The sequence below is a fragment of the Limulus polyphemus genome, unplaced genomic scaffold (assembly GCF_000517525.1).
Source record: "Limulus polyphemus unplaced genomic scaffold, Limulus_polyphemus-2.1.2 Scaffold1050, whole genome shotgun sequence".
In the NCBI taxonomy this organism is placed as follows: domain Eukaryota; kingdom Metazoa; phylum Arthropoda; class Merostomata; order Xiphosura; family Limulidae; genus Limulus; species Limulus polyphemus.
Genome location: NW_013666660.1, coordinates 344,099 through 360,081, shown reverse-complemented (window position 1 = coordinate 360,081; position 15,983 = coordinate 344,099). Strand labels below are relative to the sequence as shown.

Below are 15,983 nucleotides of genomic sequence, written 5' to 3'. Positions count from 1 at the left end.
GCTAGTGAGAGAACCTGTTGTTAAAATATTTGAATCCCACCATTGGGGTGTGGGAGAGGAGGGAGGGAATTAGCCGGGAAAATGCATAAAGGATGAGAACAAAGTCAAAATTTCGAGGAAACTACAATATAGTAGCCCATCTCGTGGGGCAGATTTATGAACCAGATCACGTGATGTACGGGAAGCAAAAACACTAGTATCCGCCATTTTGGACATCACACCTCCATTGATTTGTGACAATGGTAACGATAAGGCTGAGTGAATACGCTCTGAGTCTTCAAAACTATAATAAATAAACTTAATATCCCAAAATTGTTTAATCTCGAACTCTTAAGTTCAACATGGGAGGTCCAGTTCAATCTACACTTTGATCAACGTGTGTTATTGAGTTATACTACTTTCAAGGAGAATTACAATCCTCATCAGTAACCCTGAACACAAGTTAACCAAAGAGAGATAAGCTGGATCTATATCATATCAGTATGTTTGGTTTTTCAAATCTATGCCGAAATTGCTTATGATAATATAAGTTGAAAGAGCTTTGTATGGACCATATTGTTATTTCGATCCATATATTGTTCAACAGGTGATCATGATCTGCTTCCAGATACTGTGATATTTATGTGTGTCTTGTTGAATCCACCAGTAGATTAAGCCACGGAATTACGATATGCTAAAGAAACTTGAATGGTTGTAAATTATTATATACAGGACATAAAAGTAAAAACAGATTGTTACTGCTAAGGTGACTCCTACTGTGGTAACTCCTACTTTTTTAATTCTCATAGTCACTACAAGAACATAGAACTTGTCACCAGTATCGTTATATTACCTGTATGCCTCTCATCTACCATACAGTGACGTGCGACTGACCATAGCCTATTCTAACGATAGCACCCATAGTCACTATAATTACACACGTTACTCATAAGTGTCCGTAGAGGTAGCACCTATTATCACTATAATTACACACGTTACTCATTAGTTTCCATAGAGATAGCATATATTATCACTATAATTACACACGTTACTCATTAGTGCCCGTAGAGATAGAACCTGTTATCACTATAATTACACACGTTACTCATTAGTGTCCGTAGAGATAGCACCTATTATCACTATAATTACACACGTTACTCATTAGTGTCCGTAGAGATAGCACCTATTATCACTATAATTACACACGTTACTCATTAGTGTCCGTAGATATGATATGAAGCCCTTATCAAACAAATATCAATAGTTTCAACAATTAATAAATTGTAGGATACTTATACACACATTTAATGAAAAACAAAGTTTAAATCTGTACAAAAATTACTCATTAGATTTATTGTGATATGTAATATGCAATGATGATATGAGAATACTGTGAAGGTTGCCAATTTTGTCTCATAACTGAAGCAATCATACTGTTTTTTTTTTTTTTTTTTTATTGGGTCAGTTGGGAATCTATAGATATATATATATATGTATATACCAGATTCTGAATCATGCATGCAGACAAAACCGCAACAGTGTAAAGGCATTCTCAAATATTTTGTCTGTGTAGAATGTACGTGCACTGCCGTCCAATATGACAGACACAAGGAGAAAATAACAATATCACGTGGTGTCATGACGTCATTCTGCGAAGGTCTATTGCGCACTCTGTGATAAAAGTATGAAAGTTGCCAGGATGTTAGATAAATATATATATATATTAAACATTTGATTTTTCTGGGAAGAAGCCAACCTGAAATAATCCTATTATGGCCGCTATCTTGGATTTGAAAATGGCCACCATCAGCAACCAATATACCAGAAACCTGTACTTCTAAGTCACATAGAAGTGGCTATACACACATTTTTATATCAAAGCACTGCTATTAAGACACTTTTATGTCCCAGTCTTCTGTGATATTGTGCCTTACCCCCCCCCCCCCGCCTTCCGGCTACGCAGGCAGTTAGAAACTATTTGTGATACGATCTATATTTTAAAATTTATTGTTTTATACTAAATATTGTTTTTTTTTCAAGAAGTGAAAGTCACTTAGAAGTTAAAATCTTAATAGTTTTCATTTACGCATGTTAAGATAAATTGGTTTGAATTTCGTGCAAAGCTACACGAGGGCTATCTACGCTAGCCGTCCTTAATATAGCAGTGACAGATTAGAGGAAAGGCAGCTAGCCAACTCTTGGGCTACTCTCTTACCAAAAAATAGTGGGATTAATTGTCACATCATAACGCCCACACGGCTGAAAGAGCGAGCATGTTTAGTGGGACGGGGACCAGCCGAGCCTCAGTTTACGAATGAAGCGCCCTAAACACCTGGCCATGCCAGGCTAAGATAAATTGACAACTAACAATCTGAGGGTCGCGGGTTCGAATCCCCATCCAACCAAACATGCTCGCTCTTTCAGCCGTGAGGGCGTTATAATGTAACGGTCAATCCCACTATTCGTTTGTAAAATAGTAGCCCAACAGTTGGCGGTGGGTGGTGATGACTAGCTGCCTTCCCTTAAGTCTAAAGCTGCTAAATTAGGGACAGCTAGCTCCGATAGCCCTCATGTAGCTTTGCGCGAAATTCAAAACACAAACAAACAGACAACTAACAAATAATCCACTGAGAGCTCACCGAGGCGTAAAAAATGTCCAACCGATGTAATTGTGTAAATATCATAAAATTTTCAAAATGATATTATTGCATTGAATATCAAGTTTTTAAGTGAATAATTCCGAATTAACAAAGTAATTTGTATGATTAAATTAAGTAGAGCTGTGTTAACGGTATAAAAGTTTCACATTTGCTCAATTGAAAATGGTTAGTAAATTGCTTATGCAATTAAAATATGCTGAAAGAGCTTGTTGTGTGGATAATTTTTTTCGATCTATATATTATTCCACAGGTAGGCTGGACTACTATTCACGTGGTTACTTGTATAAGCCCCCAGTAGCACAGCGGCATGTCTGCGGACTTACAACGCTTGAAACCGGGTTTCGATACCCGTGGCGGGCAGAGCACAAATAGCCCATTGTGTAGTTTTGTGCTTAATTTCATACAAATAAACAAACAAACATACTTGTATAATCATAAGGCGTTCGTTGAGAATTATAGTGTTTGTTATAGAGCGACTGTTGAAATTAAGTGTATCGTAAAGTTGTATTCGGAAAGAATAAACCAATTTTATTTAAGAAAGGACTTGTGTCGCTAAAGTTTCGTCGGAACGAATTTACGGAAAATTAACTAACGAACGGAGATGTAACAATATTAAAATGTAGTGACATAAGTACTTTATATAACTTAAACGGAGTTATGCATAAACTGATGTGACATTTATATTTCATTTACCATTAACGAAGCGTTGTTTTGTGTTATGATACAAATAGACGTAATTAGTTCCTTCTGTGTTGTGTAGTAAAGAATGTTAATTCAACAAATTATCGAACCATAAATACGAGAGAATTCCAACATGTGTAGGGAAGATATGTCAGTTCTTCAATTATAACAATACACGGGAAGAAAGTTGAAACTTAAAATTAATAATAATAATAGTATGCTGAGTTCCTACCGCAACGTTGAACCTATTATTATTTTACGAACTCGAACAAAGAAGCTTATAGAGTAATGAAGAGAGTTTCAGAATTAAATTTAATATTTTTACAACATTAACAAATGGGTGAAAAAAGAGTTGTATACAAATGAAACACCAGTGTTTTATTTACCATTCTAAAAATTGTGATGCGCTATCTAGTTTTTATTTAATGCATTAAATTAAATGAAAAAATAAAGTTTATTCTGAAGCGCCATCTGGGTTTCATTAAGTACATTCAGACTGGGAGCTGATTATGCTTTGACTTCTAATCACGTGCTCGTGCTCGACTCAACAATACTCAGTTCAATTACACACACTGTTCCGTCACGTTGTGACCGTCTTATATATATACAAGACTAACACATATCTAGTACACGCTAGAGCATTCATGAAAGAACAGGATATTTCTAGAAGGACGTGGCGTGATACTAGTCACGTGACCTCGCTGACGCAACAATATAATTCCGCCATGCAGCGTTAATCATATTATTCGGCTCTCAAAAATTACGAAAATGTGTCTATATGTCCGTCGTTATCAATGGACATGGACCATTTTTGTCAGGACAATGAGGAATAATATTGAACATGAGTTCACCAAGTTACGGCAAAATCCGATCATTTTTGACTGAATTACAGAGCAAAGTAGTGTGAAAAATCGGTCCTAATGTTAACAGATATGGGTGTTTTTTTAGTTTCGTGACCTTGACCCTCCCAAAAATTAATCACTTCTTATCTGGATCATATTCCAAATACATACCAACTTTCCTCCAAATCCATTCAGCCGTTTTCGAGAAATCTTGCTGACAAACACACACAGGTATGAAAACATAATGTTCATCCACTTTTTGTGGCAGAGGTAATTATAACAATATATTAACTGTACCATATCTATTATTCTTAAGTTTTTTAACGCAAACTGGAGTAGATATGGTACATATTTATTAATGCAAATAAACTCCGACCTTTATCTCCAGAATATAATTTTATTCATCAATATTTCGCTATTACAGCTTCTTCAGTGTTTAGTGATTCGAGAACTTGTAGGTGATTGTTTACTCCTGACGAAGCTGTAATAGCGAAATAATGATGAATAAAATTATATTCTGGAGATAAAGGTCGGAGTTTATTTGCATTAATAAATATGTACCATATCTATTCCAGTTAGTGCCGACGAAGTCTTTCTTCTAACACGCACAATGATGCCACAATCTATATTTAACTCCCACATGGCAGGCATTTCTCACCAGCTGTTGACTTGCCACATGTTGCATTTGATGGCAAATAAGCTTAGAAACTAGCTAGTAATATCGTAAGTGTAAAAGATTGCTTTTATATGTGTGTTAACAAAGTGATAGAAAATTTGATACAAGATATCCTATAAAATTATACTTTCATTTCAAATTCAGCTCGTCAATTAAGTGAAGACCAGTAACTTGAGTAAGTGTGTTTGTGGTGGACAGGTGCGTGAAAAGTTGCATATTATTTGTTTAACTTTCACAGTATTTGTGTCAGAACTTTCCGTGAAGTTTTGTGAACCATGTCAAACTCAAAACGTAGTTGCCATGACATTGTTACCAATGGGGAGTTAAAACAAGAATTATCAGATAAACTAGTAAATGTACCAGGTGATGTAACTGTGTTATGCTGTCTCAGGTTGAATACTTTTTCTAAAACTGTGCAGTTTTGTATTTGCACTCTTGGGATTTTTATATTTTACTTGGCTTACGGTTTTTTCCAGGTATGTGTTAATACAAGCTGTTTTATCTTACTCAGTGTTAATACTAATAGTCATAGGCCTACGAGTACAACTTTGTCACAGTTTTCAAGTTAGACCAATATTTGCGAACTTAGATTTAGAAGTTAGAGCCCTTCCTATGCACATTCATGTATCTCTATTCTTAAATATGCAGTGGGTGTTTTCATTTCTATACACAATAACTTTAAAAGTTAAAGAAAGCATAACTGTGGACGAAGGAAAAACATAATAATGTAACTTCTAAGTTGAAAAACAAATGGAAAACAGGCGTAGGTTTTAAAATTAAATAAACCAAATAAAACCCATGTACAGTGTGTGTATGTGATTAAAAATGGTAATATAAATATAGTTCTATAACATTAACAGTTGACTTGTGCATGATCTTGCTTTGTTCAATTGTTGTGATAATTTGAGTAAGTAATGAGTTGAATATCATTAATGTGTATATCAGTCCGTTACGTGCTTTTATTTTGATACTCACAAGTGGACTGAATACCGCTTCAGTCAGATATGTGGTTGCAAATTCAAATCTTGTATCTTTAACCTCCCTTCATCAGGCAAAACAACTGCAATTACTAAACCTGAAACTGTAAATTGAAAGACCTGATCTATTGCTAAACCTATTTGGAATTGCTTTATCTGCTAGGTGGTGGTTTATTTTTATGAATAAAAAAAAAAAGGAACAATACAGCAATAATGGGGAATATGCAGCAGTAACTGTAAATTTTAACATTTAACTTAGTGAGGCCAAAGGTGCTCTTGAGTAACATTTATCTCCATGGTGTAATTGGAGTAGGGAACAGTAACTTTTGTAAACAGTACTAACTACCTTAATCATAGTATTAGTAAGGCTTTGTAGACTCCAGACTGGGAAACACTAGCTTAGACCTAGATAAAGCATTAAATTTACAATACGTTTTAAATATCTGAATATTATCAAAATATGTTTAGTGTATGAACTATGAAGTGTACACTTTTGTATTTTTTATAAAATCGAAATTGGTGCTTTCATAAGTTCTATAAAGAGTTCATATCAAAATGAAGTGCTGTATTGCTAGAATTAAAACTAATAGAACTTTAAGGTGTATTTATAAACATATTGATCACAAATCTAAGAAAGGTGATTATCTCTATACCAGTCACTAGCTAGGCATCTACTTGGAATACTGTTTACAGTTTTGGGCTAGATAAAAGTTTTCAAGGGTTTAAAGAAGTTTTCATAATTAAGCACCTTCCAAAAAGTTTTTGTGAATCTTTGAGTTGTGGAAAAGTGCCAGAAGACTAGAAGCTGGTTAAAGTACATCTAATTGTAAAGGAGGTGACGAGCATTGACCAAGATAATTATAGGCCAATTAATATTTTCTATAGTGGTAAATGTTTTGGAGAGACTGATTAAAGATAATATGCAAATCCAACTTAAAGTTTAAAATTTTGTGGAACAACTGGCATGGTTTCATATGGGAGAATTCTTGTCTCACAAGCTCTTGATTTTTTTCAAATTTGTCACTGCTTACGTTAGTGAGGGTAAAGGTGTAAATTTAATATACTTGAATTTGGGAAAGATTTTTACAAAGTGCCACATAAATGACTTAAAGAAAATTATCTCTGTTGGTGTGAAAGATAAGCTAGCTTAATGGGTTAAGGGTTGGTAGGAGGAGAGGAAGAAAAAGGTTGTAATAAAAGGAAGTCAGTCAATCTGGATTCTAGTTACAAGTGGCTTACATTAGGTCTCTGTGATGGAACCTTACTAATTTTGATGTATAATAATGATAAGGAAATGGTCAAGTTCACTGATGATGTTGAAGTTTTTGGTGTAGTTGGCTGTGAGGAAGCTAGTTGTTTTTCAAAGGGATTTGTATCATTTTGTGAATTGAGCAAATAGATTACAGAGAGTATTTAATTATGCTAAGTGCAAGGTAATGCATGTGGGACACTTTAAACTACAGTAACTAACTTGATGGGATGCAACTTAATAGTATTATGGGAGAAAAGTATCTCAGTGTTTTGATCTATCAGTCTTTGCTCCTCATAGGCAGTATACTGTTGCTAGTGGGAAAGCAAATAGGATTTTGCATTGTATATTCAAGAATATTGAATATAAGTCAGAGGAAGTTATAAATTAGAGAACTGTAATCAGTCTATGTTCTCCTTTACCTTAAGAAGGACATTGAGTTGTTGGAAAGGTTTCAAAGGAGGTCTACTAGGATGATATCTGGGATTGAGGGGCTGTCATATGAGGACAGGTTAATGCCCTTAAAATTATTTTCCTTGAGAAAAGAAGGGTTAAAGGGGGTCTGATTAAGCATTTAAAATTATCAATGGAGTAAATTTTATTAATGCATAATATTTGTGTGTGTGTGTTTAATGGTAAGAGTGGCAGGACTAGGGGAGATAGATTTAAGATCTGGCAGGGTAGAAATAATCTGCAAATGAGGCAGTTTTATTTTAATATTGGGGTGGTCAGTCTTTAGAGTTGATTTTCTTCAGATGTAATAGACATAACAGGCTTGGGAGAATTCATAAGAAGGCTTGATGAATACTTGAAGAAAAAATTGGGGCTGAATTTAGACAGGTGGGGGTTTGATGAAACAAATGGGAATGCCACTATGAGCTGTGGGGCTCTTTCTTGTCTCTCAAGTGTTATGTTAGCTAAGAAAAGATATTGACTTATTTTATAGGTTTTAGAGGATGACTATTAGGATGATTTTGGAAATGGAGGGATTATCATAAAGGGACAGTTTAAGACCTTGTATCTTCTCTTGAGAAAAGAAGGGTAAAAGGTGAACTTATTGAAGTTTACACCATTATCCATAGTATTGGTAGGATAAAAGTCTGATTTTTTTGTGTTTTATTCTGTTTGAAAGTTAGGAAAGGAATTATGAAATGAATGAACTTCAACAATAATGGAGGCCAGCATTATACCAAAGTTTAAGTTGGAATCAGTTCCCTATAAACATAATATGCAGGTAACAAGGAACTATTTTGTCTTATAAAGACTGTCCTTGCACACTTACTCTGGAAACAAGGAAAAACTAAACGGGTGGGTTTAAATTTTATTTTCTCAAGAGTGGATGTGCAAGGATAGCCTTGAAAGACCAAATAATAGTTATATATTTGTACTCCTGGGCATTCCTTTTATGTGACACCTTATCGAAAGCTTTCTGAAACTTCCTTTACATGTATCAAGGTTAGAAGTAACATCCTTGAAGAAAAGTTAATGCACAAGTAAGTCAGGACATTTCCTTTATAAGACTATATTGACTATCTGCCAGAAATTTTAACTTCATCAAATGATCTTTGCATCTTTTATTAAAACTGCTTATATCCTACCCCTTAATAAATTAGAGTAACATTAACCACCCTCCAATCTTCTGGCACCCCCCCCCCCCATTCATTGACATTCATTATTTTTAATTTTGTACACTTTCAAAACCTTTCTTATAAATGAATTCTGAGAGTTGGTAATCTACCCAGCATATTCTCTAGTGTAAACTAATAGAGAGCATAACTTAAAAGTTCTGCAGTTTTGTAGACATCAACAAAAATATTATTTGTCCCTCAAAAGTTCAGTTCCCATTCTCACTTCCTGATTACTTTAATATATTTTAAATCTCAAACTGTTAATTTTAACATTCTGTGCCAGCTGTTCTTCATAAAAAAAATTTTTGGTATCATAATTCTCCCTTTATCTTTCATAATCCTCATGTGCTGGTGATTGTTGAAGTCAGGTTAATATTGCTTACCTATTAGTACATGTTGCAATTAACTATTTTTTAACTCTGTTCTTTATAGGAGCTAATATTTCGCTTAGATGGATTTAAACCTTATGGTATGTACTTGACCTTGATCCAGTTTGTTTTTTATTCTGTGTTTTCAACAAGTGAGCGATACATTAAAGGTGACCAACAGAGAAGGTAAGCTATAATTTAGTTAGTGAATGTTTACTTTTAGTAGTTGACTTGAAAGCTTTGGGTAAGCTTGCATATTGTTAAGGTGATGTATGAATGACACGACTGAAGAAGAGGATCTTGGCATAGTGTTGGTTAAGTTGTCCAAGCTATTGTGACAGTACTTTGTTTTTAGTAGCAAAGCTAATGGAATTTGTATATTTATAGAAATACTTATTACAAGTTAAAAATGGTAATTATCTCTCATTAGTTACAGGCCTCACTGGGAATACTGTGTACAGTTTTGGTCCCTTTATCTGAGAAATTATATTGACTTATTAGAAAGGGTTTAGAGGAGGGCTGCTATAATGATTCCAGGGTTGAAAGGTTTATCTTATGGGGATACATTAAGATTTCTTAAGTTATTTTTTCTGGAGAAAAGCATGGTAAGATGTGATCTTACTGAAGTTTATAAGATTGTCTGGGAGGTTGATAGACTTCAGTTAGGACAGTATTATTTTCTAACAGGCTGATTGGCTTCTGGAATAAGTTGCCATCAATGGTTGTAGAGGCAGGCTTTACAAGAGTTTAAAGGGGAACCAACAATTTCCTGAGAAAATATAAAAGGATGGGTTTAACTTCTTACTTTTTCTTGAGAGTAGGTGTGAAGGGATAGCCTTGAAGAACCAAACAGACCCTTGTTGTCTGTATGTTATATGAAACAACCACTGGTTACTGAATTTTATGGACGATGTATAATTATTTTATTAGTTATAAATATTTGCTTAACAAATTTAAGTCTTCTATTAACCCTTTCGAGATGCGTCACAAGTGAAAGGCCATGTCATTTCTTTGTTGACTCGCATTCAAAATTTTATTGAACTACTATTTCATGAATTTATGTCAATAAGTTTGGTACCAAACTGTAGATTATAATACAAATTTTAGAACTATACATTACTCAATTTGTTAATTTAGAAGTAAATATAAAAAAAATGCAGATAAACATCGATATTTGTGTGTCACATGGTGTATTGAATGCAGCACTGGTTCAGTTTAGATGTTTGTGAAGTCAAAATACTAAGTCTATAGTTTCATACGAATTAGAAACTCAAATTACAGATATTGACAAGCTAGAATATGAAATAAGAAGGTCTTATCTTTTCTATTTGCTAAGATATTGCTCACATAATAAATCAAATACAATGGCACCCCGCTCACCTCTTTCCATTTTTGGAAATGCTCCCTTATATACACTTACTTCTATATATATATGACATGAATAACCAATCAGAAGCTCATAATGTCCCCTATGGGATTTCTCAGCCTTTTTAATGTTCCTTCCCCATTTCTTTCTTTTGGACCAAGATTTCAATGAGGTGGGTTGTGTCTGTAGTCTGCTCAAAATTTCATATTTTTTTAGACCCAAATACAGCTTAGTTGCTACATTTGGTAAATTATAGTGGAATTCCATGGTATTGATGTAGTAATTTATTACTTTTTAGTTAATCAAAAGTATATATAAAACCTAAAAAAAATATTTTGTTTCATATCCTCCACATGCAGAATTGTTAAAGGCTTGCCAAGCAGCAACTGAGTTCAAAGGTCATAACTGAAAGAGATAATTGTTTGCTTTACTTCTTTATTTACTGTTCTATGTTTTAGGAAAAATATGTTTAAGAACTTATTTCAAAATAGCAATAATCTATATACATATTTTATGTATAATAACTGAAATGTGATTGTATTTTACAAAATACTAGTCAACTAAAACACAGCCAAGACAAGTTATTTTGTACAGACCAAAGGTCATCTTTATGTAATTTGATACGGTAACATGAGTGCACGTGAGCTGCATCGTTGTAACTTCTGTATTGTTACCCAGGCACGGGTGAAAGGACAATATAATAAAAATAATAAATATATATAGATGTATAATGTAATGAGATTTAAGCTATTTTGTCTAAACATTTATGTTTTTGTGTTCATTCTAGAATGAAAGAGGTATAATTTATGTTTATTTCCAAATTTTTATGCTGGTTGCTAGATCAGTCAAATTTACCAAACCCGTACAGAGATTAATTACTGAAAATAACAGATAAAATATGAAGTTTTTTCTTAAGAAATGTTTGATAACTATCTGGACATTATAAAGATTTTGCATACGAAATTTCAAAATTTTCTGATACATAAAAGTAATTTTAATCTTAAAATGAATATTACTTTGCATGATAGATAGGCAAGATGTGAAAAGAATAAAAAAAGGCATGAGAGAAACATTGCTTTACAAACCTTAAGACTTTAAAAAAATTATATTTTGCATGTGAAAGCATTGTAATGTTTACTGATAAACTGCCAAAGTTTGTTAACATTCTCTTCCTAATTTAAAAGTTATATCATGAAAACTATAACAAGCACAAAATGGTTACGAGGTCAGTCCCAGGGACCAAGCCTGAGTTGAAAGAGTTAAACAGTCAGCCAATTGTTGTACTTTAAGCTGATTGCTTGTATTTTTTTCATGTTATTTGTTTTTTTAGTATGATGTGGGAAGGCACAAAGTTAAAGTTAGTTGGGTTTTATATTTGAAGAACAAGGAATCTCTGTGTGCTTTTTTCTTAAAATGTACAGTTGTAGTTTTAAATAAAATACCTGTGTGTATTTATGAAATATTCATCTGTGCACTGTGCTAGATTTTATCTAATTTAGAATATACATTCAGACAAAAAAAAATCAAAGTGCATTGTTTATTTGTGGTTATTCTTTTTTTTAAGTAAACTTATACTTTTGTGTGTGTTTTCTTTCTTTTTGTCTTTTTTAGGCTTAGATTGTTTACACTTGTATACATTATGTGCAAACTATGAATGTATTGTAGGTTGGTCGTAGATTAGATTGTATTGTTAAGACTGATTTCTTGTACTTCAATTTGTTTTGTATCTGGACAATAAAAAGTGTTAACTTTAAGATGCATTAGTGGCTTTAGTCTCAAAAAATCATATTTTGTGATTTTAATCATCAATTTCAGAAATATTCTAAAATTTTTCTTGGTGTAATATTAAACTTTTTTATTAATGAATTTAATTTTATCAATATTTTTACTTGCTTTTAACATATTTGAGTATAGATCAATAGTCTTGTAGATTAGGGTGGTTCATAAGCATAACTGATTGTTGTTGTGAAGCATATTTATATGTCAGTGGACATTCTGTATCTGCGAAGAAAATTTATATACCAAATACCATGTTAATAAACCAGATGATTCAAAATATGATGTTCTTTATTTTGAGATATGTTTAGAGTTCACTAATGTTCTTTATTTATCTAGGAGGTATGTACCACTTCATTAAACCACTCCAAGCTAATGGTGTCAGAAGTGGGAATAATAGGCTGGCAGATGAATTTATGACTGAAGAGGACTCCAAGAGTAGTACCAATTATTCACACTGTGTGTCTATGTTACTTCTGGTGATAACTCTTCTGTTCTTCATTATACTGGGTCTTCTTTATGTAGGATTTAGACAGCGAGACCTTAATTTCAACATGACCCATAACAGTAAGTGAAATAAAGAAAAATAACTTTCTAACTACATAGCTTGGTTAAATTTTGTAGCAAATTCTCTCCCATTACATATTTTAATAAATATCTTTCAGTATCTTTCTATATATGAAAACCTTTTTCAAAGTATTTCTTGTCTTTAAAATTTACTCATAGTTAGATCTTTTTTCAACATGTACAGTATTCTTATTATAAACAAAATTACTCTTCTAAAACATCAAATGCTATAATACATGAGTTCTGGTATATTATAAGAGTTAAGTTAATACATCAGAATTACTTCAAAGATCGATAATAACATCAGCATAATTATGAAGGAATAAATTATTTTATAATCGTAACTTTTTGTGATCATCATTTATTTCTGTTTATTAAAAGAAAATTATCCCATTAACTTTGAATAGATCCTATAAATTGGTCATAGTTATGTATTTTGGTGTTTTATTTTAATATTCTTATTTCTTGTAGGTATTTCTACTCCAGTATATGAGTTTACATCCAAGGTATTTATTTGTGCTTATACATTGTTTATAATTCAATTAAAGTACATAAGTCACACTTACATATTTACATTTATATTACTCAAAACCTATATTGTAAACAAAGCTTTTCCTGCTGTAGAAATTGTGAAATTGATGCAAGTTTATGACAAATAATGTAAATTACAAGTAGAGATGTTTGAAAAGATCTTAATTAGTTAAGTTAATAGTGCTGATCTTGTGAATTCAGAAATATTTCTGTATGCCTGAGTCACAATATGTTACCACAGTAGAATCAAGCCAAAAGGACTCGCATTAAGTTTTCTTCACTCAGTAATGATACCATGTTCCCAAGGCTTAACAGTGCAAAAAGACCACTTAATTTCATGTATATGTATACTGATCTGAATTTATATCTAAAATAATCAAATAGAAGTACTTTATAATATAGTAGACTGACTGACTTTGTTGTTCAAAACTTTTTGTTTTTCATTTCTTAGCACCCGTATATTAAACAAGATAAATTGGAGAGTGCTCTGGCCTTAACTAAAGCACTTCATTCTGTCTTAATTGAAAAAGCTGGTAAGTATTGTGACTTTTGATTGGAAGCTAATTTTCAGCATCTGCAAACATTTTAAGAGGAAGAATTATATCTTGATTGTCATAATTAATCAATATATATATATGTATATATATATATATACACAGAAATAACATACACACAGAAATAATCAATGGAATTATTGCTCACTATGCATTGAATCTGGAAATCATGATAGTGAAGCTTGAGATGAGTACATATTTAATAGTTTCAATAATAAACAGTATAATGTAGAATAAACTACATTATTGATGGTTCATGAGTTTATAGAATTAAATATGTCATGTTTTTTGTTTTTTTAAAAGCCCAAGTATATTTGTTTTTCAGGCAAGTTTGAATGTGAACAGGTGTTGGGAGGTAAGAGAAATATTACTGTAGAAGAAGCTAAGCTCTCTCTCAAAAACCAGGAACAAGGTTTTAAGGTTTGTACATGCATGCACACACATAATTAGTTTTATTATTTGAAATTTATACTTTGTATTGTTTATTTATTTAAACAGGTATTGTTTGTTGATAGAAAGAAAAAAGAGAATTAGACATTGAACTAAAGTAGAATTTATCAATAAGCCTTATGTGAATCCTGCCTATAATCTTTATAATATGGTTGCATTAGCCACAATAATGTGACTGTTCACTCACTAAGGAGTGACCAAAACTCAAGAAGTAGGTGTATCAGAAGAGGAATTGTTTTCAGTAATGCCTGCTCTACAAACATCAGAAACTTACAATTCTTTAAGCTTAAACAGAATGTCTTTCTTAAATCTTGAAATAATGCAGATTTCTAACCTTGGAAGTGCCTGAAAGTCTGTAGCATTTCATTTGTCCCTTACAGGTTTCTGGTAATAATGATGAAGATTTCAGAAATGCTGTGCTATTGATTGCAGAAAACCCCGGTTGGGGCATCAGGTAAGCACATACTTCTCTCTTATTAAAGATTTATAGATTGATTAATTTTGTTAAAGTTTAATTTCCAATTCATTGAGAATAATGAGTGTTAATTGGCTGAAAGCAAATAATGTAAACATCTTCTATATTGCAACACTTTGTATTAGCTATACATTCCTGGTAGATATGTAGCACTACAAGAATGAAGCATGCAAAATAGAGCAATACATGCTTATTAAGTTGTTTAACAATCAATAAAAAAATCTTTCTATGAAATGTAAGCCTAATAGGTTGAGTTTAAAACCTAAATCTATAAGCATATAGACTAGGCCAAGCATGAATCTTGCTGTTTTTTAAAATGTTTTTATACCTATATTAATGACATTATTTTGACACAAAGAATAAACTATTTAGTGTATCTTATGAGTGAATCTAGTTGTTAAATTAAGAGTGTTTTTTAACTCTTTCAGCATGGGCTTAGTTAAATTAGAAACCGGATGTTCACGAAATTTGGCAGATTATCAGTAAACATTGCAATGTTTTCATACGCAAAATATCTAATTTTTTTATTAAGTCTCAAGGTTTTAAAGCAATGTTTCTCTCATCTCTTTTTTTTTTTCTTTTCACATCTTGCCTATTTATCATGCAAAGTAATTTTCATTTTAAGATTTAAAATACTTTTATGCATCAGAAAATTTGAAAATTTCACATGTGAAATCTTTATAATATCCAAACATTTTTTAAGAAAAAACTTTATATTTTATCTGTTATTTTCAGTAATTAATTCTGTATGGGTTCGGTAAATTTGACCGATCTCGCAACCACCATAAAAAATAAACATAAATTATGCATCTTTCATTCTAGAATAAACACAGATTATAACACAACAACATAAATGTTTAGATGAAATAGCTTAAATCTCATAACATTATACATTTATATATATTTATTATTTTTATTATATTAACCTTTCACACATGCCTAGCTAACAATACAGAAGTTACAATGACGCGGCTCACGTGCACTCATGTTACCATATCAAATAACATAAAGGTGACCTTTGGTCTGTACAAAGTAACTTGTCTTAGGCTGTGTTTTATTTGGCTAGTATTTTATAAAATACAGTCACATTTCAATTATTATACATTATATAAATATGTATATAGATTATTGCTATTTTGAAATAAGTTCTTAAACTTATTTTTCCTAAAACATAGAACAGTAAATAAAGAAGCATAGCAAACAA

The 15,983-nt window shown here is 32.1% G+C and overlaps 1 protein-coding gene across 7 annotated transcripts in view; it reads left to right on the top strand.

The window, feature by feature from the left end:
• The first annotated feature begins 4,323 nt into the window (after positions 1-4,323).
• LOC106461874 (adenosine 3'-phospho 5'-phosphosulfate transporter 2-like) overlaps positions 4,324-15,983 on the top strand; it is a 52,922-nt gene continuing 41,262 nt past the window's right edge. Inside the window, exons 1-2 of one of the 7 annotated variants that reach the window (XM_022388954.1) lie at positions 4,324-4,393; positions 9,125-9,246. In XM_022388954.1, coding sequence (XP_022244662.1) covers positions 9,164-9,246 — 83 coding nt within the window. In that variant the 5' untranslated portion in view covers positions 4,324-4,393; positions 9,125-9,163. Of the gene's footprint in view, positions 4,394-4,675; positions 5,315-5,777; positions 5,979-8,454; positions 8,558-9,124; positions 9,247-15,983 lie in introns of those variants that run through there. The other 6 variants (XM_013921738.2, XM_022388953.1, XM_022388952.1 and 3 more) reach the window with 6 other exon arrangements.